This window comes from Mobula hypostoma, chromosome 7, assembly GCF_963921235.1.
Source record: "Mobula hypostoma chromosome 7, sMobHyp1.1, whole genome shotgun sequence".
Taxonomy (NCBI): domain Eukaryota; kingdom Metazoa; phylum Chordata; class Chondrichthyes; order Myliobatiformes; family Myliobatidae; genus Mobula; species Mobula hypostoma.
The window spans coordinates 141,170,798-141,198,493 of NC_086103.1; the positions used below are offsets into that span (position 1 = coordinate 141,170,798).

Genomic DNA, 27,696 nt, shown 5'->3' on the forward strand with positions numbered 1-27,696 from the left:
ATCCAAACATCTCTTAAATGTCAAAAATCAAACCCATATTACTACTTCTTCTAACAACTCTTTCCATCCTCTCACCACCCTGAGTGAAGTTTCCTCTTCATATTCCTCAAACATTTCACCCTTAGTCCATGACCTCGAGTTCTAGTCTCACCCAACCTCAGGCTAAATCCAAGGAGGCTTTTTCCTCTTCTGCTTGTATTTACTCTATCTATACCTCTCAATCTCTTGCACTCTTGAGAATACAGTCCTAACCTATTCAACCTTTCCCTATAACTCAGGTCCTCAAGTCCTGGCATGATCCTTGTAAATTTTCTCTGCTCTCTTTTAATCTTACATCTTTCCTGTAGATAGGTGACTGGAACTGCATACAAAACTCCAAATCAGGCCTCACCAATTTCTTAAATTCAACTTCAACAATACTTTGATTTATGAAGGCCAGTTTGTCCAAAATTCACTTTACAACCCTATCTAATTGTGATACCACTTTCAGGGAATTATGGATCTGTATTCTCAGATCCCTCTGTTCCATACTCCTCAGGGCCCTACTGTACAAGTTACACCCTGGTTTGTCTTTCCAAAGTGTAAAATTTCTCAACTGTCTGCATTAAATTCCCCTGCCATTTTTCCAGCTGGTTTAAACCCCACTGCAAGCTTTAATAGCCTTCCTTGCTCTCAGTCTTGGTGTCAGCCACTAATTTGCTGATCCAGTTTACCACATCAGCTAGATTGTTGAATTAGATTGTCTGATAGTTGTTTGTCATCTATCACACACACGCTATGAGCACTAAGCAGGATGCAACAACTGGAAAATGTGTCAACACAAAATTGTTAGAAATGATAAATGCAATTCTGTGCATTTTGAATGCACATTTTTTGTTCTGGTATTAAAATTAAAAGACCATAGCTTTTTAAAAGTTGTTAGTGTAAAATTGTGCCTTAGTAGACACTGAATGCTCTTCAAATCAGGATTACTGCAGACTCTAAATATTTGGTTCATTTTATCATTTAATGTTTTACCTTAAGTAACATACATAAATAATTCAATAAATCCATTTTATAAACATTTAAACACCAAGCTCATGGTTGACATTTTCATAGAAGTATTTACAAGAAAAATACTAGCAGTCAAATTCTTTACGATAACTGATTGTAATTTTAAGTGTTGACTACATTTAAAACAATACTTAATCAGTGGGGTTTACTGTCCATGATTACATTGCCTTCCTTATCTTTTATTCTTACTCTTCCAGAGCTGTACTTTGTTTCTTGCTGTCCATTTAGATGTACTGTTTTAACAGTTCCATCAGGATACTCGCGTCTTTTGTAGCTTGGTGTGTGTATTTCCCTTTGTCCATTATTAAATTCAATTATCTTGGTACCATCACTGCACAAGAGGGAAAATCTTGGTTTTAAAATAACGTTTACTTATGTGCTTAATTTTCAAACAAACACTCACCATAGCACATGCACAAAAATATGGTAAACTATCTCCAGCAAATGACCAAAATTTGGCTTGGAATTGATTGATAGGCACTAGGATAGAGGAAAATTGTGTTCTTGAGCTATTATACCTCACTCAAAAGATAGCACTTTGATCACTGGAATACTATAAAACACTAAACAGAAGAGCAAGTATAGAAGTTGTTGACTTTCTAAGCTACACTAAGATCAATCTAATCCTTCAATTCCCCCTCCATTTCTTTTCATCTATGTGCCTATCCAAGTCTCTGAAATGTCCTACCATCACGCCTGGCAGCACATTCCATGCACCTACCACGATATTTTAAAAAAATTACCTCTGGAGGAAAGTATGATGGGGGTGGGAAGAAAGATGTCAAACACCTTAAAGTTATGTTCCTAGTATTAGCCATTTCCACTCTGGGGAAAAAGTAGCTGCCTGTCCACAACCAATGCCTCTTATCATCTTGTACATGTCCATCAAGTCGCATCTTATCCTTCACTCTAAAGAGAAAAATCCTAGCTTGCTCAACCTTTCCTCACGACATACCTTCAAATGTAGACAGCATCCTGGCAAATCTCCACCACATCCTTCATATGATAAGTGGATGCGAACTCTCAGTACTCTAGGAGTAGCTTAACCAAAGTTAAATAGAGCTACACAACCTTGCAGATCTTGAACTCAATCCCCCAACTAATGAAAGTGAACACACCATATGCCTTACTAACCACCTTATCAGCTTGTGCATCTTACACAAAATGTTGGGAGGAATGTGGCAGGGCGGACAGCATCTATAGAAATGAATAAACAGTTGATATTTTGGAACAAGACCCTTCTATAGGATTTGCACAGCAACTTAAAGGGATCCCCATGTTGTTTCACACTGCTAAATGTGCTATGTTAACCCTGTATTCTGCCTTCACACCTGACCTTCCCCTGGATCCCATGCCTTCCGAATGATAAACCTTAGGAAATGCCTGACTAAAATAAATATAAACATATCCATTGCTCTACCTTCAATTTGGTTTGTCACTTCCTCAAAAGAATCCAATATGGCTCCTGAGGAACAGCCTGCCCCCCACAAAGCCATGCTGACTATTGCTAACCAGACTATGCTGGAAATTTGTTACAACAAAGTGAAGAATGCATTCAGGAGAAAATAACATCAAATAGTTCAGAAAATCTGCTAATCCAGCACCACCAATATCCCAAATGTGCCAGATTAACAGTTCTACTATATTTTAGTCTTTGTGTCTTCAAGTACAGCTTGAAGCCAGATACTTCATTTATAGTCAGAGTAGAATTAGATATTCAGTAAATTGCCAAATTTGTACAACTCACTGAAGATTTATTATTCTTTGGGGAAAGGCAGGGGAGAGAATAAACTGCTTATATTCACAAGGAATTATTAGCCTTCTGCTCAGTGGAAATCAGGTGATTTCACATTTTAAAATTTGTACCAGTTTACTTATCCATCCTGGGAGTTGCTGACATCCAGATGAATATTAAAATTTTCAATACTATTTAGAAGAGGTGGTGATATTTATCTGTGTTTACACCTGTTAATGTTGTTAGTGTATGCATCCTTGGTAATAACCTATTAAATTGTGCAAGAATAATCAAAAGCTAGGAAGAAAATTTTTTAATGAATGTTCATTACTGGTAACCCAGGAAGTGCTGTCACATAGATTACAATGTTTTAAAAAAACTAACTCGTTATTTAGATGAATCGCTGAAATTGATGCAGATTACTTAAGGTAGTTTACTTACAGCTGCATGCGTATTATTGTTCCATCAGGAAACACATTCTCCTCGTGACCATCTGCAAACAAGTATTTAATGGTCTGGTCTGGAAAGGTGATTTCCTTTCTGCCATCTGGATAATGTTTCTCTAAAATTATTAATATACACATGTCAATATCTGTAAAATGCTTTAGAATTCCAATTAATTCATTGAAATAATTTGACTACAATAATTTACAATAAATATTTCATTGTTGACTTTCTAATCCCCAGGAACTCTGCTCTTTCACATTTCATTATAATACTCAACCTGTACTATATCTATCTAAACTGTACTCAATGTCTTGCTTTCAATTCTTCATTCACCACCCATTTTTCAACTGACTGAAATTCCATCTAAATTATTGCTAGAAGTGGAAACTAAAATCCCTCAACTACACAAAATGTTGTCCATAAAATACAAATTGTAAATCATGCAAATATGTGTCAAATGGTTAGAGCACAAAATAGTTGGGACAGGGGTACTGCTAAGTTACCAATTTCAGTAGTAACTGCAAAAATTCAATTATTTCCCAAGATAAGCAAAGAGAATATAGTTTCTTCTGATGTTTGCTAAAGAAATGAGCACTGCAGAGTACATTACCCCTCAGGAAAAAAAATGATATGATGTATCAAAGAATGAATCATACTCTGGTCTTTTTTCCCAAATTGTGTTTATATCAGTACTTGTATTGACCTCAACAGGAGCATTGTAAGATGCTTCATGGACAACTAAACATTTCAAACAAGTTGCATACAGTAATGTCTAATTTCAATACTACAAAAATAATTTTTAATTATAAAACAAAGTTGAAGGGCATGTTTTGGACTAGAGAGTGGCATATTAAATGTGCAAGTAAAAATACCTTTGTTCTCGGAAATTGGTGGTCTTAACAGCTAAGTTTTTGTTTGAACATCCATGCCATCATTGACTACCTTTTCCACCTTTGTACTGGTCTGCTTCAGACTCTGCTTCCATTAGAGCGATGGTTCTCAACCTGCTGTCCACACACTACTTGCTTAATGGTATTGGTCCATGGCATAAAAAAATGTTGGTACCCCTGCTTTAAAGTACATCTTGCTTAAAATCTAAGCAGTCAGTGTCACTCACCTAGTTGATTATTTGGGAACTGCAAAACTTCAAGACCATCAGGGTAAGTTGTGTGTGTTGTCTGGGCATCTGCATAATAGTATATCTGTTTTTAAAAATATATTAAGGTTATGGAAAAGCTGAAAAATATTTGGTGGATGATTAAAACATAATTTTAAGACCCATTTAAATAGGATTAATATCTCAAACAAGGACTGAATAACTACCAAAATTCTTCCCCTATTACAGTAGAGTTGTTATACAAAACCTATCTTTGAGCAATGTCTCAAAAGGTAGAAAGGGGAAGACGTCTTGGGGACAAGTCCTAGAAGACAGTGCCTTAGCAGTTGAGGGAGGCAAAGTCACCAATTAAGTAATAACTAAATAAGTAAATTGATTTATTTCTGTCACATACTGAAGTATGAATGAAAATCTTGCATGTCATCCGTACAGATCAATTCATTACAGCAGTGCATTGAGGAAGTACAAGATAAAACAATAACAGTACAGAATTTAGAGTTACAACACAGAGAAAATGCAGGGCATAGACAGTAATGTGCAGTCATAACAAGAGATTGAGGTCAAGAGCGCATCTTAATGTATCAGGGAAATATCCAGTCTTACAACAGCAAGATAGCATTTGTAAAAGCGATCTTTGAAGCTGGTGGTATGCTTTCAAACTTGTATCTTCTAGACAATGGGAGAGAGGAAGAAAAGAGTATAACTGAAGTAGGTGAGATCTTGGATAGGCTTAGTGTAGACAGAGTCTGCAGAGTGGAGGTGTGTTTTCATGATTGGCTGAGCTGTGTCCACTAAAATATGGATGCTGGAGACACTGAACATTAAACCTTTTATCTGCAATCCTCCAATTCCAATGAGATTAGAACCAGGGGTCAGAATGAAGAGGATGAAAATTTTACAACTGGTGTTGCTTAACAGGGTCAGTGTAGTTGAGAATGATTGCAGGTGAAGGTTGAGAGGTGGGTCAAAGGAAACCCTGCGTTGCTTGGCAAATTTTACGGAACATAGAAAGCAAAAGGAATACTGGAGTAATCAAGTCCAAAGATAACATGTTTAGCAAGTTGAATGAAGGCAACTTCAGTAATCTACGATCTATAACCTTTTAGGAAATCTGCTCGAGGTCTCCCAAATCTCTTTGCACCTGATTTTGTATTTTCTCCCCATTTAGAAAATAGTCTACACCTTTATTCCTTCTACCAAAGTGCATGACCATACACTTTCCAACACTATTCCATCTGCCACCTCTTTGCCCATTCTTCTAATCCAAGTACTTCTGCAGCCCCTCTGATTCCCTAAATCTACAGTGGCATGCAAAAGTTTGGGCACCCCGGTCAAAATTTCTGTTACAGTACTGTGAATACCTAAGCGAATAAAAAATGAACCGATTTCCAAAAGGCACAAAGTTAAAGATGCAGAATTTCATGAAAAGGATCCCTCTCCAACTGTTACGCACAGACAGGGTGGATCGATCATGCTTTGGGCTTGTGTTGCAGCCAGTGGCACGGGGAACATTTACTGGTGGAGGGAAGAATGAATTCAATTAAATACCAGCAAATTCTGGAAGCAAACATCACACCGCTGTAAAAAAAAAGCCGAAGATGAAAAGAGGATGGCTTCTACAACAGGATAATGAACCTAAACACATCTCAAAATCCACAATGGACTACCTCAAGAGGTGCAAGCTGAAGGTTTTGCCATGGTCCTCACAGTCCCCTGACCTAAAACATCATCGAGAATTTGTGGATAGACCTCAAAAGAGCAGTGCATGCAAGACAGCCCAAGAATCCACAGAACTAGAAGCCTTTTGCAAGGAAGAATGGGAGAAAATCCCCTAAACAAGAATTGAAAGACTCTTAGCTGGCTACAGAAAGCATTTACAAGCTGTGATACTTGCCAAAGGGGGTGCTACTAAGTATTGACCATGCAGGGTGCCCAAACTTTTGCTTCGAGCCCTTTTCCTTTTTTATTTTGAAACTGTAAAAGATGGAAATAAACAAGTTTTCTTGCTTAAAATATTAAAGAAATATGTCATCCTTAACTTTGTGCCTTTTGGAAATCAGTTCATCTTTTACTCACTCAGCTATTCGCAGTAACAGAAATTTTGACCAGGGGTGCCCAAACTTTCCCATACCACTGTACCTGCCCCTACCCATCTTTGTTTTGTTCACAAACTTGGCCACAACACCAATTTCATCATCCAAGTAGTTGGCATAAAACGTAAAAGGAAGCAGTCCGAACACAGACCCGTGGTACACCAATGGTCATTAGCCTCTTGCCAATCAACCAATGCTCTATCCATGCCAGTATCTTTCCTGTAATATCCTAGGATCTCATCTTGTTTTGCAGCCTTGTGTGGCAACTTATCGGAGGCCTTCTGAAAAATCAAAGTACACAACAACCACCAATTCTCCTTTGTCTATCCTGATTGTTCTTTCTTCTTGGGGGAATGCCCCTCTTCCCCCAGAGTCACGTCTGCCAGAAGTGCATACGGCTGGGCAATCTGGAAGACCATGTAAGGAATCTGGAGCAGCAGCTGGATGACTTTCGACTCATAAGGGAGAATGAGGCAGTCATAGATGAGAACTATAGGGAGGTAGTCACACCTAGGCTGTCGGAAGTAGGTCGTTGGGTGACAGTCAGAGGGGGGAAAGCGAAGGTGAGCAGACAGGTAGTGCAGAACACCCCTGTAGCCATTCCCCTGAATAAATTTACCATCCTGGATACTGTTGGCGGGGACGACCGACCAGGTGTGAGCCATGGTGGCAGGGCCTCCGGCATTGAGTCTGATCCTGTGGTGCAGAAGGGTGGGTTGGAGAAGAGGAGAGCTGTCGTCATTGGAGGCTCTATAGTCAGGGGAGCAGACAGGAGATTTTGTGGACGTGAGAAGGACACCCGCATGGTTTGTTGCCTCCCGGGTGCCACGGTCCAGGATGTCTCTGACCGGGTGCACAACATCCTGGTACAAGAGGGAAAGCGACCAGAAGTCGTGATACATGTTGGGACCAACGACATAGGCAGGAAGAGGAATGAGGTCCTGAAGTGTGAGTTTCGGGAACTAGGCAAAAGGCTGAAGAACAGGACCTCAAGGGTGGCGTTCTCAGGATTGCTGCCAGTGCTACGTGACAGTGATGGTAAGAATTGGAGGAGATGGCAGTTGAATGCGTGGCTGAGGAGTTGGTGCAGGGAGCAGGGTTTTAGATTTTTGGATCATTGGGATCTCTTCTGGGAAAGGTGGGACCTGTACAGATTGGATGGGTTGCACCTGAACTCGAGGGGGAGCAATATCCTTGCAGGTAGGTTTGCTAGCATGGTTTGGGAGGGTTTAAACTAATTTGCAAGGGGCATGGGACCCAGAACAATAGAGCAGTGAAAGAAGTGCATGGAGTAAAGCCAGATCTAACATAGAGGCTTTGAGGAAAGAGAAGCAGAATAAACGGTGTAAAGACAGTAAGGTAGAAGGGCTGAAATGTGTGTACCTCATTGCAAGAAGCATCAGGAACAAAGGTGATTGAGAGCTTGGATACATACATGGAATTATGATGTAGTGGCCATTACAGAGACTTGGCTGGCACCAAGGCAGGAATGGATTCTCAATATTCCTGGATTTCAGTGCTTTAAAAGGGATAGAGAGGGCGGAAAAAGGGGAGGAAGGGTGGCATTACTGGTCAGGGATACTATTACAGCTACAGAAAGGGTGGGTAATGTAGTAGGATCCTCTTTTGAGTCAGTATGGGTGGAAGTCAGGAACAGGAAGGGAGCAGTTACTCTACTGGGGGTATTCTATAGACCCCCTAGTAGCAGCAGAGATACAGAGGAGCAGATTGGGAGGCAGATTTTGGAAAAGTGCAAAAATAACAGGGTTGTTATCATGAGTGACTTTAACTTCCCTAATATTGATTGGCACCTGATTAGTTCCAAGGGTTTAGATGGGGCAGAGTTTGTTAAGTGTCGGAGTTATTAGGATGGATAAGTCCCCGGGGCCTGACGGAATATTCCCCAGGCTGCTGCACGAGGTGAGGGAAGAGATGGCTGAGCCTCTGGCTAGGATCTTTATGTCCTCGTTGTCCACAGGAATGGTACCGGAGGATTGAAGGGAGGCGAATGTTGTCCCCTTGTTCAAAAAAGGTAGTAGGGATAGTGCAGGTAATTATAGACCAGTGAGCCTTACGTCTGTGGTGGGAAAGCTGTTGGAAAAGATTCTTAGAGATAGGGTCTCTGGGCATTTAGAGAATCATAGTCTGATCAGGGACAGTCAGCATGGCTTTGTGAAGAGCAGATCGTGTCTAACAAGCCTGATAGAGTTCTTTGAGGAGGTGACCAGGCATATCGATGAGGGTATAGAGCAGTGGATGTGATCTATATGGATTTTAGTAAGGCATTTGGCAAGGTTCCACACGGTAGGCTTATTCGGAAGGCCAGAAGGCATGGGATCCAGGGAAGTTTGGCCAGGTGGATTCAGAATTGGCTTGCCTGCAGAAGGCAGAGGGTGGTGGTGGAGGGAGTACATTCAGATTGGAGGATTGTGACTAGTGGTGTCCCACAAGGATCTATTCTGGGACCTCTACTTTTCATGATTTTTATTAACGACCTGGATGTGGGGGTAGAAGGGTGGGTTGGCAAGTTTGCAAACGACACAAAGGTTGGTGGTGTTGTAGGTAGTGTAGAGGATTGTCGAAGTTTGCAGAGAGACATTGATAGGATGCAGAAGTGGCAGATGGAGTTCAACCCGGAGAAGTGTGAAGTGGTACACTTTGGAAGGACAAACTCCAAGGCAGAGTACAAAGTAAATGGCAGGATACTTGGTAGTGTGGAGGAGCAAAGGGATCTGGGGGTACATGTCCACAGATCCCTGAAAGTTGCCTCACAGATGGATAGGGTAGTTAAGAAAGCTTATGGGGTGCTAGCTTTCATAAGTCGAGGGATAGAGTTTAAGAGTCGCGATGTAATGATGCAGCTCTATAAAACTCTGGTTAGGCCACACTTGGAGAACTGTGTCCAGTTTTAGTCGCCTCACTATAGAAAGGATGTGGAAGCAGTGGAAAGGGTACAGAGGAGATTTACCAGGATGCTGCCTAGTTTAGAGAGTATGCATTATGATCAGAGATTAAAGGAGCTAGGGCTTTACTCTTTGGAGAGGAGGAGGATGAGAGGAGACATGATAGAGTTGTACAAGATAATAAGAGGAATAGATAGAGCGGACAGCCAGCGCCTCTTCCCCAGGGCACCACTGCTCAATACAAGAGGACATGGCTTTAAGGTAAGGGGTGAGAAGTTCAAGGGGGATATTAGAGGAGGGTTTTTTACTCAGAGAGTGGTTGGTGTGTGGAATGCACTGCCTGAGTCAGTGGTGGAGGCAGATACACTAGTGAAGTTTAAGAGACTACTAGACAGGTATATGGAGGAATTTAAGGTGGGGGCTTATATGGGAGGCAGGGTTTGAGGGTCGGCACAACATTGTGAGCCGACGGGCCTGTACTGTTCTATGTTCTAATTCCAATAGATTTCTCACGCAGGATTTTCCCTTGAGGAAATCATGCTGACTTTGACCTATTTTGTCATAAGACTCAAAGTACCCCAAAACCACATCCTTAACAATCGACTCCAACATCGAAGATCAAAGTACATTTATTGTCAAACTATGTATACTTTATACAACCTTGACATTAGTTTTCTTGCAGGCAGCTACAAAACAAAGAAACCCAATAGAACCCATTTTAAAAAAAAGGCCATCAAATACCCAATGTGCAGGAGGAAAAAATGTGCAAACAATAAAAGTAAGCAAATTGCAATCAGAACTGAAGTTTACAAAAGTGAGTCTATACTTTGATAGTTGCAAGCCACAGCTTGGTTCAGACACAAGTAAACCTTGCAGAGCAGTGATTGAAACAGCCGATCTCATGCCTCCAGCCCGGACACCCTGACCTTCTGCAATCTGGCCCAGCGCTCAAATCCTCCAACTTCCTTGCTCTCAGACCAGGCCCTGTCGTTTCAATACGCTCTCAGGCCGATGCCCCAACTCCTCGATTCAGCCCGTACCCAACATTTCCAATTCAGCTCGACACTTAAATAAATCAAACCTCAGGTCTTTCCTCACTCTCAGGCCCGGGTTCGCGCCCCACCGTCTTGACTCTGCATCGCCTCCACTCTCCTCACCTCAGTTCTGCCAAATCAAATTGCCAAGTCCACAGCATCCATTCCCCGCTCTCCGGCTTGGACTCCGCCGCCTTGATTCAGCCCACATACACCATGCCATGACCGTTCTCCACCACAAAAATGCCAGATTGTACAAGTAGTTCAAAAGCTCAACTCTGACAGGAAGTTACAGTCTATTGTTTGCAGTGATCTTTTACCAGAAAAACTGATTCATAAAGTATTCAAGGGCAGAGCTGAGGATGATGGCACCTAACGGCAACTCCTTTACTTGCACCTTCAGAAACAGCTCTATTTCTAACTTTAATATCTCTTTTTTCCTTTTCAGGGTTCTTTTGAAGACCCTGACCTGGAGTTGCATGTTGACTTGGGTTCTTTGCAGGAATGGGACCCGCTCTCGGGGCCTCACGACTGGCCGTTTTTCAATATGCCAAGGACGTGGTCTAGAAGACTAGCGCACCTTCAGGGTGCCGGATTTTCGTGGCTCTGGAGGCAGGCGGATTCTAGGTCAGTGCTGCCACAGAAAACTGGTGTGTCGTGGGAGACAGAAGATCATAAGCAGTGAGCTGGCTGCTGGTTATGTGCCCAGAGACCTGAAATCTTTGGGCACAGAACTCAGGAAAAGTGATGCAACAGACTTAACACCATTAAGTTGGCAAATTGTTTTGTTATGTCTCCCCTCTTGCTGTGAAGTGAGGACAGCCCTTTTTCCTTTATTAGGAAAGGAGAGTGTCTGTGGTATATCGATTTACCACGTGAACGAATAGTCTTTGGGGTACTGCAAGTCTGTGTTTTTATTGATGCTTTGCCACACGCTTGAGAGCCCAGTGGAGGGTGCAGATGCTTTTTTGCTGATGGCAGGGGTGGGTCATTGCTTTGCTGCTGCTTATGCATGGGAGGGGGAGCGGGGGGGCTGCTTTGGAGTTCTAACATCTAACTTTCATTCATTCTTTGGAGCACTTGTCTGTTTCCATGGATGCTTGTGAAAAAAAAGAATTTCAGGATATATATTGTATACATTTCTCTGACATTAAATTGAACCTAATCTGTTTTATTTGCCACCAGCAAGTAGTCACTGACCTTCACCAGCACCATCTTAAACATCTTTCCAATCACTGACGTCAGGCCAACTGGCCTACAAATTCCTTTCTTCAGTTTCCCTACCTTCTTGAAGACTGGAGTAAAATTTGCAATTTTCCAGTCCTCCAGAGCTATGCCAGAATCTATTGATTTTTGAAAATCATTACTAATACCTCCACAATCTCTTCAGCTACCTCTTTTTGAACCCTGTGGTGTAGTCTATTAGGTCCAGGTGGCTTCTCTACCTTAACACCTTTCAGTTTCCCCAAGCACCATTTCCCTAGTAATAACAATTGCACTCACTTCTGCCATTGACCATCTCAAATTTCCGACATGCTACAAGTAGTCTTCCACAGTGAAGAATGATGCAAAATACTTATTCAGTTCATCCATCAATTCCTTATCTCCTGTTACTATCTCCCCACTGTCATTTTCCAAGACTCAACCATCTACTCTCACTTCTCTTTTACTCTATATATCTAAAAAATATTTTGGTATCACTTGTGACATTATTGGCCAGCTTACCTTTATATTTCCTCCCCTCCCATGGTTCTTTCAGTTGTCTTTTGTTGGTTTTTAAAAAGCTTCCCAATCCTCTAACTTCCCACAAATTTTTGCTATTATCTGCCCTTTCTTGGGCTTTTATGTTGGCTTTGACTTCAGCCACAGTTGCATCATGCTGCATTTAGAATACTACTACTTTATGAAATATCTACCCTGTGCCTTTTGAATTGCTCTCAGAAACTCCAACCTTTGCTTCTCTTCCATCATCCCTTCTAGTGTTCCCTTCCAATTAACTTTGGCTGACTCCTCTCTCATGCCTCTGTAATTCCCTTTATTCATCTATAATACTGATATATCTTTCTTTAGCTTCTCCCTCAAATTGCAGGGAGAATCCTATCATATTATGACCATTGTTTCCTCAGGGTTTAAATTTATAAATCTTGCAGTTGAGACATTGTACCATAGTCAATTTGATCAATTATTACAAAAAAATCAAGAAACTTATGGGCAACAACAAATTGTAAATCTTGGAAAAAGGAACAGTTGAAACAATTAAAGTTTAAAATTAAAGTTTTGTTTTTGGATATATTCACCCTTTATAAACAGATAAAGATTTGGTCTTATTAGAATGTAAACACCAAGACCTTTAAATATTATCTTTAAAATCAATAAGGTTTGCGTTTGTACCCAAATGTTTATTTATGCAGTGGTACTTGGAATACCATCTTTTAAAAGTATAGATCATAATGATGAATTGGACACTAATGCATAATGAGTAAGTATGTGGATGACACAAAATTAGGAGGTAGTATTGATAGTGAAAATTATTGTAGATTAAGGAGATCTTGATCAGTTAAGTGGGCCGAGCAGATGCAAACGGATTTCAACATAGACAAGTCTGAACTGATGCCTTTTTGACTTAACACTATGAACAATGGTGGAAAAATGCACATAGCAGGCTGGCCTTCATCAGTCAGGCCATACAGTATGGAATGTGGGACATTATGTTGCAGTTGTACAAGTGGTTGATGAGGCTGCACCTGGTATACAGTGTACTGTTTTGGTTTCCCTGTTATGAGAAAGATGTGATTAAACAGGAAAGAGTCCAGAAAATATTTGAGGATGTTGCCAACATTGGAGGTCTCAAGTTAAAGGGAAAGATTGGCTAGGCTAGGCTTTTATTCCTTGGAACATAGGAGAATGAGGAATAACCTTACAGAAATGTTTAAAATCATGAGAGGCATCTATAATGTGGATGGTAACAGTCTTTACCCCAAGACTCCAACACTACGGGTTACAGATTTAAGGTGTATGGATAAAGGGTTAAAAGGATCCTGAGGGCAACTCCCCCCCCCAAATACACAGTGATAAGTTTATGGAATGAGCTGCCAGAAATGGTTGAGGCAAGTACAATAGTATCTTTTGGATAGAAGCACTTGGATGGGGCTTAGAGGGATATGGGCCAAAAACCAGAAATTGAGACTAGCTAGATGGGCACAATAGTTGGGATGACCTTATTGGGCCAAAAGGCCTGTATGTAGGATGTAATGCTCCTGAATTTTAACGACATGGGTAATTTAAAATTCACGTTGCAACAACTTTTTAAAATGCTACCAGCAGAATAGGAAACAATTGCTTACAGACTTTAAACTTTTTCCAAAATGTTCAATTTTATATAATTTTGAAAATGATATTGCTTACTACAGTCTGGTCTGACATAATCTGCTTTATGTCTCCATTGAAGAAGGTTACTTTAATGATCTTCCCATCAGCACTAACTTCTTTCCTTGTACCATTACAGAAAATGATTATATGATGTCCACTTCTCAGCACTTGCTCAACCTATAAAATACATTCAAATAATACAATTTTAATAAGAATAGGAAATACCAATGTAGGATTTGTAAAGAGCAATAGTTTTTTTAAAAATTCTTAAAATATTCTGGCTTTCTGAATCTCCAGGATAACTTGGGAGCTTCAACAATGCCACCATGCTAAAAATGCAAGTATCTTTGATTATACACAAGCCTGTCACCCTTCATTATATACATATTTATCAGTCAAATCAAATCTGATTAAAGAGGATTTAATTACTGGATCTTGCAGGATAGTAAGTTTAATGTTACGTAAACAGACAAAAAACATCAGTTCTAAAAGTATTCCCATAATCCACAATGGACTTGCTCAGCATTCAAGTACTTCTTTTAAAAATCAGCATGAAACATTCATAACCACATCCAGTCAGAAGTGGGAAATAGTTGATCCATCTTGAGTAAACGTAGAAATGCTTAGCATGCAGACGTTCATAGTGCATGCTGTTTGTACACACAAGCCCATGTTGAAATTTCTAAAATTCAACATCTTAAATATAACTGATAGAGCAGGCATGCCCTTTTGCACTCTGTATTGAACCAGGATGGATATTCTGGTCTGACTTTAATGATAGAGTGCAGATTCCCCAGGCCCGAGCACATCATGGGTGGGCAGTATTGAGCTGCCAAATTTGTTAAGAAATTAGAAGTCATGCTCAATCACACTGGACAGAGCCAACTGCATTACCCTCTGTGGGGCAGCAGTCATCATACTTAGGGGTCTGATTTTGCCATATCTAAACTTCATAACTAGGCCAACATCAGGTGATCAATTTAGCTCTTTGAAAGTGCAGCAGTCATGGTACAACAGATAGCTTGCTGAGCCATTTCAGAAGGCACTTAAGAGTTATCAATATAGAGTGGCTGCTAAGAGCAGCAGAGGATGTTGTGACACCTTAAATTTTGAGATTACTGTTTCCAAATTTTGATTTATTCCCTCCCCCCCACCCAACAATTCTAGATAATTAACTGCTGTACTTCAGTTTGTCTCTGGTGAGCACCTTGCCAATGGTTGGGCCTGACATCAAAAGACTTCATGGGATCTATTGTCAGTAGATTATCACGTAACAGTCTTCCACTGTGCCACCACCTCTGGGTTTTGTTACAATTGCACATTCCCAAGAATAGCTGAACAGATACAAGTTTGACTGTTAGTTAGGCAATGTTCATCTGGCTTGTAGGACATCTCTCCCTATTTAGAAGTTCAGAGGTAAGTCATTGTATGATTAACTGTAGTGGATGTGGCCTCACCATAGTGACTAGGTTAGTTAGATTGAGGTCACCAGAAAACTGATCGAATACAGATCCATTTATTGCATGTTGAGATACAGTGGAATTGGTGTTTGATTATCATATGTACCTAGGTACAGTGAAAAGCTTGTCCTGCACACTGTTCATACAGATCAATTCATTACACAGTGCATTGAGGTAGTACAAGGTAAACGATAACAATGCAAAACAAACAGCTATAGAGGAAGTATAGTGCAAGTAGACAATAAGATGCAAGATCATAACAACATAGATTGCAAGATCAAAAGTCCCATTTTATCATACTAGGTAAGCATTCAATAATCTTATAATAACATGGTAGAAGTTGTCATTGATCCTGGTGGTACGAACTTTTAAGCTTTTGTACCTTCTATGCGATGGGAGAGATGATGAGAGAAAATGCTCTGGGTGGGTGGAATCTTTGACTATGCTGGCTGCTTGACAGCTTTACAAAAATAAATCAATTCTAATACTGACCAATTACAATCTGGACTGCATTAAACTTTGAACACAGAAATGAATGGATGGTGTTTTAAAATATTTCATTTATTCAATGCATGGCTTGTTAGAAAGAGAGAAAAATGATAATAACAGGAAGTACAAAAACTGATAAATGAAAAGAATGAAATCTCACCTTTCCATCTGGGTATTTAATCTCCTCTTGAATTTCGTCCTTGGCCCCATTAAATTCCAGACACTTTAAAATTTCAGATAAACAATCAAATTATAATGTATTTACTCAAGCGAAATCTACTAACAGATTCCTCGAAGTACAAATTAGCTGAGTCAGCATATCTGCATGTTTAAAATGGTCACAAATCTGCAAGATGTCCCAACGGTTTTGCACATGGAAAGAGCAAATGTCTTTTTTAAGTCAGTGACAAGGGGGGGAGGAAAGCAAACTAGGTTGTTTTTCCAGTGAGTTAGTAAACTTCTTTATTGAATATTAGCAAAATTTTAAGAATGTCTATTATTTGTACACAATGAAGTAAAATTAATAACAACTTGCCCATTTCAAAGATAGCACAAGTGCAAGTCTGGGTACTGTTAAACATCCTATGCTGTGAGTAAGAGTTGCAAGATTCCAATTCACTCTATTGCTTCCCACACAACTCATTCTTTCCATTCATCGTTTACCCTACTTCTCAGCTTTCTACCAAGAAAATGCTCACAGAAGTAGTGGGGAAAGGTTGCCAATCGTAAACAGGAGAAAATCTGCAGATGCTGGAAACCCAAGCAACTCACACAAAATGCTAGAGGAACTCAACAGGCCAGGCAGCATCTATGGAAAAGAGCACAATCTCTTTTCTTCTGACCAGTCCTGCTGAAGGGTCTCGGCCCAAAACATGAACTACACTCTTTTCCATAGATGCTACCTGGCCTGCTGAGTTCCTCCAGCATGTTGTGTGTGTTGCATGGGGAAAGATTGAATAGGTTAGCAGTTTTTTTTTAAATTGGAGCACAGGAGAATGAAGGAAGTTCTTAGAGGGATACAAAATTATGAGGGATTAGATAAGGTGAATGCTCACAGACCTTTTCCCCTTAGGTTGGGTGAGAATTGAACTAGATGTCATAGGTTTGACGTGAAAGGTGAAATATTTTAAGAGGAATCTGAGGTGGAACTTCTTCGTTCAGAGGGTGGTGCAAGTGTGAAACAGAGTGGTAGATGCGAGGTCAATTGTAACATTTAAGAAGTGTGGATAGGTACATGGATGAGAGAGGTAAGATGGTCCATGTGAAGGTAAATGGGACTAGGAAGAAGAACAGGCTTGCCTGGACTAGATGGGCCAAAGAGCTTTTGTTATGTGTTGCTTGATAACTTTAAAACTACCCAAGATATTTCCAAAGTTATATATATCTTCATTAACTAATATCTAGAATTCTAAAGCAGTCTTTCTTTAAAATAATGAAGAAGGATAGGAAATAGTAAAGATAAAATGTCCCAGTCTGATGCAAAATGGAGATGGAAGCCAAGGAACTAGTTATACACAACCTAGTACATCATCTGGGGTTCCGTGAACTGCTCAGGACCTTAGGAAAAACTATGACATAATCCTACATAGTTAGTAAGTCACAGCTGATTTCGTTTACAAAATATTAAAATGGATCTCATAGAACAGGTTGAGAGAAACTATTACCACTGGTTGGCAACTCTAGTAAAAAGGTATGGTTTAAACCAGAGTTAGGTGATTTACGAATCAAGATTCCAGTTTAAGATTGATTAGGTGAAGCACAACACAAAACAAACAAAATTTAAATTACTTTATTAATACCACTTTTTCTTGTATACAATCATTGCAATCAATAGAAACACAGAAAACATACAGCACAATACAGGCCCTTTGGCCCACAAAGCTGTGCCGAAAATATCCCTACCTTAGAACTACCTAGGCTTTACCCATAGGTTCCATGTAGCCATCTAGGAGTCTCTTAAAAAACCCGATCATTTCCGCCTCCACAGCCACCGCCAGCAGCCCATTCCATGCACTCACCACTCTCTGCGTAACAAACTTACCCCTGACATCTCCTCAGTACCTACTTCCAAGCACCTTAAAACTATGCCCTCTCATGCTAGCCATTTTAGCCCTGGGGAAAAGCCTCTGACTATCCACACAATCAATGCCTCTCATTATCTCTGGCAAGTCACCTCTCATCCTCCATTGCTCCAAGGAGAAAAGGCCGAGTTCACTCAACCTATTCTCATAAGGCATGCTTCCAATCCAGGCAACATCATTGTAGATCTCCTCTGCACCCTTTCTATGGTTTCCACGTCCTTCCTATAGTGAGGTGACCAGAATTGAGCACAGTACTCCAAGTGGGGTCTGACTGGGATCCTATATAGCTGCAACATTACCTCTCGGCTCAAATTTAATCCCACGGTTGATGAAGGCCAATGCACCGTATGCCTTCCTAACCACAGAGTCAACCTGTGCAGCAGCCTTGAGTGTCCTATGGACTCAAACCCCAAGATCCCTCTGATCCTCCACATTGTCAAGAGTCTTACCATTAATACTATATTCTGCCACCATATTTGACCTACCAAAATGAACCACCTCACACTTATCTGGGTTGAACTCCATCTGCCACTTCTCAGCCCAGTTTTACATCCTATCAATGTCCCATTGAAACCTCTGACAACCCTCCACACTATCCACAACACACCCAACCTTTGCGTCATCAGCAAATTTACTAACCCATCCCTCCACTTCCTCATGTAGGTCATTTATAAAAATCATGAAGAGTAGGGATACCAGAACAGATCCTTGAGGCACATCGCTGGTCATTGGACTCCATGCAGAATATGACCCGTCCACAACCGCTCTTTGCCTTCTGTGGGCCAGCCAGTCTGGATCCGCAAAGTAATGTCCCCTTGGATCCCATGCCTCCTTACTTTCTCAATAAGCCTTGCACGGGATACCTTGTCCAATACCTTGCTCAATACCTTGCTAACATCCATATACACTACATCTACAGCTTTACCTTCATTAATGTGCTTAGTTACATCCTCAAAAAAATTCAATCAGGCTTGTAAGGCACGACCTGCCTTTGACAAAGCCATGCTGACTATTCCTAATCATATTATGCCTCTCCAAATGTTCACAAATCCTGCCTCTCAGAATCTTCTCCATCAACTTACCAACCAGCGAAGTAAGACTCACTGGCCTGTAATTTCCTGGGCTATCCCTACTCCCTTTCTTGAATAAGGGAACAATATCCACAACCCTCCAATCCTCTGGAACCTCTCTCATCCTCATTGATGATGCAAAGATCATTGCCAGAGGCATAGTAATCTCCTCCCTCACCTCCCACAGTAGCCTGGGATACATCCCATCCAGTCCCAGTGACTTATACAACTTGATACTTTCCAAAAGCTCCAGCACGTCCTCTTTCTTAATATGTACATTCACAAGCTTTTCAGTCCACTGCAAGTCATCCCTACAATCGCCAAGATCCTTTTCCGTACTGAATACTAAAGCAAAGTATTCATTAAGTACCTCCGCTATTTCCTCCGGTTCCATACACACTCTTCCATTGTCACACTTGATTGGTCCTATTCTCTCACGTCTCATCTTCTTGCTCTTCACATACTTGTAGAATGCCTTGGGGTTTTCCTTAATCCTGTCCACCAAAGGCCTTCTCATGGCCGTTTCTGGCTCTCCTAATTTCTTTCTTAAGCTCCTTCCTGCTAGCTTTATAATCTTCTAGATTCATATCATTACCTAGTTTTTTGAACCTTTCATAAGCTCTTTTCTTCTTGACTAGATTTACAACAGCCTCTGCGCACCACGGATCTTGTACCCTACCACCCTTTCCATGTCTCATTGGAATGTACCTACTCAAAACCCCACGCAAATATCCCTTGAACATTTGCCACATTTCTTCAGTACGTTTCCCTGAGAACATCTGTTTCCAATTTATGCTCTCAAGTTCCTGCCTGATAGCCTCATAGTTCCCCTTACTCCAATTAAACGTTTCCCTAACTTGTCTGTTCCTATCTCTCTCCAATGCTATGGTAAAGGAGATAGAATTGTGATCACCATCTCCTGCAACTTCCTTTTCAGAGTTAACCTTTTGAACCACCTGCACGACCTGACATTTTTGTGGCATGAACTGAAGTCTTGAAGGTGCAGGACAATTGCAGTGTGGCATGTATGAGCCAAATTGAGGCAGTGGGGCCCAGGCCTAAGAGCAGAGAATGAGCCATCGGCCATTGCTTGAGCGGACTTGGAGGCAATTCGAAGCATCAGAATTGACACGAGGCAGAATAGAGGTGGCAGGGCCCAAGTCTGGGCTCGAGGGCGAGGAGAGACCTGAGGTTTAGTTGATTAAAGCACTAAACCGAATTGGATAGGTCGGGTACAGGCCGAATCAAGGCAATGGGGCTCAGGCCTAACAGCATATTGAAGCAGCAGGGCCCACTTCTGAAAGCAAGGAATGACTCCAAGGTTTGACCAGTTTAAGCGCCAGGGTGAATTGAAAAGGTCAAGTACGAGCTGAATTGAGGTGGTGGGCCCAGGTCAGAGAGTGAGGAATGGAAAGGAAAGGTCTGGATGTCGGGGCCAGAGGTGGGGGTTCAGCTCACTGCTACATGAGGAATACTCATCTCTGCACTGAACTGAGGCTGTGACCTGCAACTAATGGGCTTTTGAATCAGCTGCAGTGATGAACTGGCTTCGTAACTGTGGACTCACCTTTGTGAACTTTAGTTCTGAATGATATTGCTCATTTTTGTTGGTTGCATGGTTTAGTTTCTTTTTCCTGCAAACTGGGTGTTTGATGGTCTTTTTTTTTTTAAGACACGTTATTGGGTTTCTTTTTTTGTAGCTGCCAGCAAGGAGACGAATCTCATAGTCATACTTTATTGATCCCGGGGGAAATTGCTTTTCGTTACAGTTGCACCATAAATAATAAATAGTAATAGAACCATAGTTAAATAGTAATATGTAAATTATGCCAGTAAATTATGAAATAAGTCCAGGACCAGCCTATTGGCTCAAGGTGTCTGACCCTCCAAGGGAGGAGTTGTAAAGTCTGATGGCCACAGGCAGGAATGACTTCCTATGACGCTCTGTATTGCATCTCGGTGGAATGAGTCTCTGGCTGAATGTACTCCTGTGCCCAACCAGTACATTATGTAGTGGATGGGAGACATCGTCCAAGATGGCATGCAACTTGGACAGCATCCTCTTTTCAGACACCACCGTCAGAGAGTCCAGTTCCATCCCCACAACATCACTGGCCTTACGAATGAGCTTGTTGATTCTGTTGGTGTCTGCTACCCTCAGCCTGCTGCCCCAGCACACAACAGCAAACATGATCGCACTGGCCACCACAGACTCGTAGAACATCCTCAGCATTGTCCAGCAGATGTTAAAGGACCTCAGTCTCCTCAGGAAATAGAGACGACTCTGGCCCTTCTTGTAGACAACCTCAGTGTTCTTAGACCAGTCCAGTTTATTGTCAATTCGTATCCCCAGGTATCTGTAATCCTCCGCCATGTCCACACTGACCCCCTGGATGGAAACAGGGGTCACCGGTACCTTAGCTCTCCTCGAGGTTGTATATAGTATATGTACTGTGATAATAAATATTCCTTGAACTTTGATATGAAGCATTTGTGTACATGGGTTGAAGTTTTCAATTTTTTCCCACAAATAACAACAAATGTTATATTACTCCCTCCTGGCACTTATTCTTGAAAGCATGACAAGTAATACACCCGCACCTACACCTCCTCCTTCACCACCAATTAAGGCAACACTTCACCTGGGAGTTTGTCAGCATATCCATTTTATCCAGTGCAGCCTCCTCTACATCAGTGAGCCCCAGAGATTGGGGGACTGCTTCATTGAGCACCTTTGCTACATCCACTGCAAACATGGGATTTCCTAGTGGCCACCCATTTCAATTTGGCTTCCCATTCCTGTTCCAATCTGTCAGTCCATGTCCTCCTTCACTGCCATGAGACCACACTCAGGTTGGAGGAGCAACACCTCATTCTATCCAAGTCACCTCAACCTGATGGCATGAACAATATCTCTAGCTTCTGGTAATCTCTCCCCCTCCCTTCTCTCTTTTTCCATTCCCAAGTCTTGTGTCCCTCCTCCTTCCCTTTTTTTCATGGGGGTCCACTATCCTCTCCCATCAGATTCTTTCTTTTTCAGCCCTTTACCTCTTCCACCTATTATCTCCCATCTTCATATTTCATCCCTCTCCCCCTACTTTCTTATTCTGGCTTCTTCCCCCTTCCTTTCCAGTCCTGATGAAAGGCTTTGGCCCAAAATGTCATGTGTTGATTCCCCTCCATAGATGCTGCTTGACCTGCTGAGTTCCTCCAGCATTTTGTATGTTATTTTACTTGTTTGTTTTTAAGCCTTCAATGATTTGTGCAGCTCAAAGGCTTTTTGAACAGGTTGCATTTAAGAGTAATGGATTTCATTCACTGAATGAACCAGGAAACAGCTACGAGCAGCCTCTCCACTAGTCCTTCACAACAGCAGTTGCGCATTGAGCTGAGAAATATAGCTAGCAGTGTGTTAGTGGAGGACTGGGATTCAAGCCAAGCTCCCAGCTGAGCAATGTATACAGCAGGGAAGACTTGAGTTTGCACCCAGTTCCCTGGAGAATACTATGCAGCAGAAATAGATTTCTCCGTGGAAGTACAGTGTGATACCTACGTGTGAGTGTTCAGACTGGAGCACCAACATAGCCAAAACAAATCAAGCAGTATACTACGTTTGTAGTTTATAGGGTTAGATATTAGCCATTATCTCAGTGAAATAAAGTTGAAATCTAAATTTTTCATCTCCTGCAGCTGAATGGGAAAGTGGCATGGGAAGGGAAGGACTAGAGATGGCTGGAGAGCTATGAAGAGAATGGTATTTCAGAATTCTGAAAGGGGATTTGAAGGAAAGCTAAAATTCCACTAGGGTAATTTGTAAAGGATGATCTATTTGAATGCAGTCTATTGGGAGGGGATTGTTCAGGATTAACCTTGCTCTGGCCAGGAGGCAAAGGGGTGAGGGCAGGTTGAAGTTTTCAAAGGGAGCTGGAGAAATCCAGAAATTGAAAGTCAAAGAACTGACTACATGAAAATGAGATAAGGGTGGAGATTGTCAGCAAACGTAATGAAATTTGAAAATAGAACAGAAAATGATGTAAAGACTTTGGTCAGGCATCATCTGTGGAAAGAGGAACAGATAAATGCTTCTGGCCAGAGGCTCTTTATCAAACAGAGAAGAAAGGATAAAGCAGATTGGTGTAGGTAGCAGAGAAGGTCTGGGAAGTCAATGGGTGGCATAAAGAGAAGTTCTGTAATAGCGTGAATTAATGTAGCCATTAAATGAACAGTTGAGTTCCTTAGTTGGTTTAACATTTTGCTAATGTTGTGAAGCTTGGTCTTGTTGTATAGTCTGCCTGCTGGGCACTTAGGTAAGTGATATGGATAACAGGCTGGCTGCCTGGATGACAGAATCAAAGAGGGGGAGGAAATCAGACCCAAGCGCTGATGCTTGCAAAGCTTGCAGAGCATCATAGGAAGTCATTCCGGCCTGTGGCCATCAAACTTTACAACTCCTCCCTTGGAGGGTCAGACACCTTGAGCCAATAGGCTGGTCCTGGGCTTATTTCATAATTTACTGGCATAATTTACATATTACTATTTAACTATTTATGGTTCTATTACTATTATTTAGGTTATCAACTGTAACGAAAACCAATTTCTCCCGGATCAATAAAGTATGACTATGACTATGAATATGAAATGGGTAGCAACGGCAGGATGAAAACTGGGTTGAATCTCTAAACTGGAATACTCATGGCTCATTACAATGTTCCTCCGGCTACTTCAGCCACGGACAACTTAGGCCAAGTTACTTACCTTGGAATTCTTAAAGCTTAATGGTTTGGTGACTCACTGGAAAAAATCAATTGGATGATTGCGCAGGTCAACAATATCAAATTACATCCTTATCTTGGTTCCTAAAAAGTATCAAAGCTCCACAATCTAAGCATTACTGTTTAGTTGCTTTGAACTTTTAGCCTTAAATTATATATAATTTATTAAATACACACTTCATTACAGACTTACTGAACTAGCTGGCGATGAGACCTGCTCTTCATTTAGAACATTTTCATAAGACATTGAAAGATTCATTCCAGGCACCGCAGTATTATTCATTTTAGTGTTTTCAACATTATTCACTAAAGACACTGAACCTGCATCAATAAACAAAATGATCATTGTGTTTTTATTGTAGCATTAAAACAATAACACTGCTATTCCTACAAGTTCAAAGATTCTCCGGCATCTGGGGAAGGGCAATTACCTTTGAAAGCATTTTAGGTGTTTACTGGAATTCCAGATCAATTAAATCTGCCTGCATTTCTCCACCAGGCTTTTGCATTCTTTTGTAGCACAATAAAGTTCCAAAAGTTGAAAGTAAACAGCATTGTGCACAGTACCAAACTATCATCTAAGTTTGATTTTTAACCAGTTTTCAAAATCTGGGCACTACAGCAAAGGTATAGTCTTGAAATAAATCGCAGAGTTCCTTTCATTAGCTTTTCGCCACAAGACACAAGAGCAGAATTAGGCTTTTCAGCCCATCAAGCCTGCTACACCATGCCATCATGGCTGATCCCAGATCCCACTCAATTCACATCAGTTTATTTTGAAATAAATAACACACAAGGGGAAATTCCCCCCACCCCAAAGTTAGTACAACTTGGATGACATGCAGCAATTACCTTTAGTATTTAAATCAATACAACATTCTATTGTTACTGGACTGGGTGAATGCTTAGCATGTGGCCTGAATATAAACAGCAGTGAACTTTGTAATTTTGGCACATAGAACTCAGAACCTGTTCTTTAAAATGAAAGTTTAAAATTCAACTATGTTCTGTTGTGGCTTTACAGATCATCTTGGTGACACAGCAAATGATAAAAATAACCAATTCATCCAAACTCACTTTCCTTCAAGCCATTTCTGGTCATTCCAGGAGCTGAGAGTTTCACAGCATGGCTCACTTTAATATTTCTTGGGGAAGACTGCAATAGTAAACAGCATGTTATTACTCCAAAATTAAATGAACAACAATCAAAACTATAAAAGTGGCTCAATCAGCATATCAGAATCAGAATTAAGCTTAAGATATACCAACAATTAATCTCTCTGTGCTATTCTAGTATTGTTACATCACTATGTAACTGATGAGAGGAATGTTGATAGGGTCAATATTGACAAGGTTGGATCTATTCTTATTACCCTTGCATACTGAAGGTGGATGCCAGTTTGAACACAGGATTTGAGTATTGCAGTCATATTGTTAAAGACTAAAGCTGTTGTACTCCCCACATTCCACTCAATCACTTTATGTTGTCATGTAGCTTTAATTGAACCAGTTTAAGACTGGGATTAGTCATGTCAGATTTAGCAAACTTGCAGTTTCATAGTCTGAGCATTATGAACTACTTCTAAAGAGTAATTTTATGAATGAAAGAAATAGGGCAGCTGATTTCTGTACAGAGACTCCAATAACTGCCATGTGATGGAAAGTATGGTGATTATACTCAGATTTATACGGATGGTGCTAAGGAACCCAAACAGGAGTGACAGGGTTTGGGGTGGCTATACCAGCAAAAGAAATTGGAATCAGCAGAAGAACATCTAATAAGTTAGGGGTGTATACAGTGGAGATATGGCAGTGTTGGTTGCAATGGGTGGAGAAAGCTAGACAAGTCAAAGTGTTGATATGCTCAGATTCATCCTCTGTTCTAGCACATTTAAGGTCTTTTCATTCAAACAGTCGGCAAGATGTACTTTATGAAGTCCTTCAAGTCAGTCACAAGGATTGCAAATCAGGGAGGTCGGGTAAAATTTCTATGGGTTCCAGCACATGTAGGGGTGAAGGGGAATGAGGGGGTGGATGAGCTGGCAAAGAGGGTGTTAAAGAAAGAAAATACAGAAATGCACATTAGTATCAGTAAAGCAGAGGTTAAGTGTGTAATCTGGGAAAAAAATCAACTAAATATGGCAAGAAAGATGGGACAGGGAGGGTACAGGGAGGCATTTATATCAAATACAGAAAAGTGTTGCAGGTACTAGGGTAGGTAGTGGATACAGAAGAGAGGAAACTGTGTGGACTCGGTTAAGGCTGGGACACTGTGCGTTAAACAAAACATTGAAAATGATAGGGAAACACCAGACAGGATTGTGTGAGGAATGTCAGGAAGAGGAGTCAGTAGAACACATAGTTCTGAGTTGCAGGAAGTATGGGATACAGAGAGAGATGATTAGAATTAATCTAAGGGAATTGGGGGTGCAGGAATTCACATTAAAAGGGTTGCTGGGCATGGGTGAGAGAGCACAGGTCAGGGTATTTTTAGCTTTCTTAAGGGGTACAGGTTTTTTTTTTCCATATAGGATATGACAGATAAGCAGGAACAGGATACTAGGATAGCCAAAGACGGGAGGATAAAGTGTAGGTTAGGGTATGTGTGTGTGAGATTGGGTGAAGGGATTTAGAACGCAAGTCTATTGCACACTCTGGAGCAGAAGGTGGCGGTAATGCACCATTAAGCTGGGTGCCAACCGCCATAAAACAAGACGGAGGAGAAGACGACGACGACGACTCCAACAAGTATCAATGAAATATTAATTTGCTCATCTCAAGATATTGGTTAAGAGGTCAAAGTTCAAAGTAAATTTATCTTTCAAGTAGGTATACTATACAGGTTTCCCCCGCCATCCGAAGGTAGAGTGTTCCTATGAAACGGTTCGTAAGCCGGAAGGTCGTAAAGCGAAGAAGCAATTACCATTTATTTATATGGGAAAAATTTGTGAGCATTCACAGACCCAAAAATAAACCTACCAAATCATGCCAAATAACACATAAAACCTAAAATAACAGTAACATATAATAATGTAAAGCAGGAATGACATGATAAATACACAGCCTATATAAAGTAGAAATAATTCTCTACAATCATTGCCTGCACTGTTCTCCGTAACAAAAATCTCATGCAAGCGCTCTCGGCAAAAACACGGCGCAAGCACTCTTGGCAAAAACACTCTCTCCAGTAACCTTTAAGCTATGAAGTTGCCAAATCATACCAAATAACGCATAAAAATACACAGCCTAAAGTAGAAATAATGTATGTACAGTGTAGTATCACTTACCAAATCAGGAAGACAGCGCAGAGCACACTGATGATGGTGTGTTCGGCTGAGTTGTCGGAGGTTGGGGTGGTGCAGTGGCCCCCACCCTCGGGGCCGCCAACCGATACGCAAAGCATGCAGGGGTACAGCGGTTGCCGGGACATGCCCAGCACATCTTTAAGAGAAAAGCCGAAATAAACAAGCTAATTAATTAGGTGCCACCTGGCATGTAAATGTCGGCCCAGATCAGAGCCGATTGCGTCGCCTCTGATCTGGGCCAACATTTACATGCCGGGCGGCACCTATTTAATTAGCTTATTTCGGTTTTTCTCTTAAAGATGTGCTGGGTGCATTCTGGCTACCGCCGCATTCTCCGCGAATCAGTATCTGTCCGCGGCCTGGGGGTTGGGGTGGTGGGACACTGAGGTGTCGTCTGTTTCCATCAGGGCAGGCAGGTCATCTTCTTCTATGTCTGCCTGCCTCGATGTCGAAGGTCGAGGTTTGTCGTCTGCTGAAGGCTTGCTTGACTGCTAGCCTCGCGCATTTTTCTATCATACAGTTCTTGGTAAGCACTCAAACTATCCTGCAAATATCCCCTAAACCGACGTACCCTTTCAAAATTAAAGTCATACTTTTCTGCAATCATTGCAGCAAAAATCTCATGCAGTTGCATCACGTTCAGTTCCTGGACGACTTCACTTTCGGTCCAATCACTACTGCATTGGTTTCGATTGTTATCCTTTCCCCTTCCAATTGCATCAGCTCTTCATCTATCAGTTCTTGGTCATGGGATGCCAAAACCTCTTC

General features: G+C 41.2%; 1 protein-coding gene across 2 annotated transcripts in view; it reads right to left on the bottom strand.

Moving 5' to 3' along the window:
- Positions 1–1,032: 1,032 nt before the first annotated feature.
- Positions 1,033–27,696, bottom strand: part of cenpj (centromere protein J) — a 64,316-nt gene continuing 37,652 nt past the window's right edge. For both annotated transcript variants that reach the window (XM_063054155.1, XM_063054156.1), the window contains exons 12-18: positions 24,701–24,779; positions 23,817–23,944; positions 15,861–15,923; positions 13,788–13,928; positions 4,353–4,437; positions 3,230–3,350; positions 1,033–1,384 (exon numbers count right to left, since the gene is read on the bottom strand). In XM_063054155.1, the coding sequence (XP_062910225.1) occupies positions 1,189–1,384; positions 3,230–3,350; positions 4,353–4,437; positions 13,788–13,928; positions 15,861–15,923; positions 23,817–23,944; positions 24,701–24,779 (813 nt within the window). In that variant the 3' untranslated portion in view covers positions 1,033–1,188. The remainder of the gene's footprint in view (positions 1,385–3,229; positions 3,351–4,352; positions 4,438–13,787; positions 13,929–15,860; positions 15,924–23,816; positions 23,945–24,700; positions 24,780–27,696) is intronic.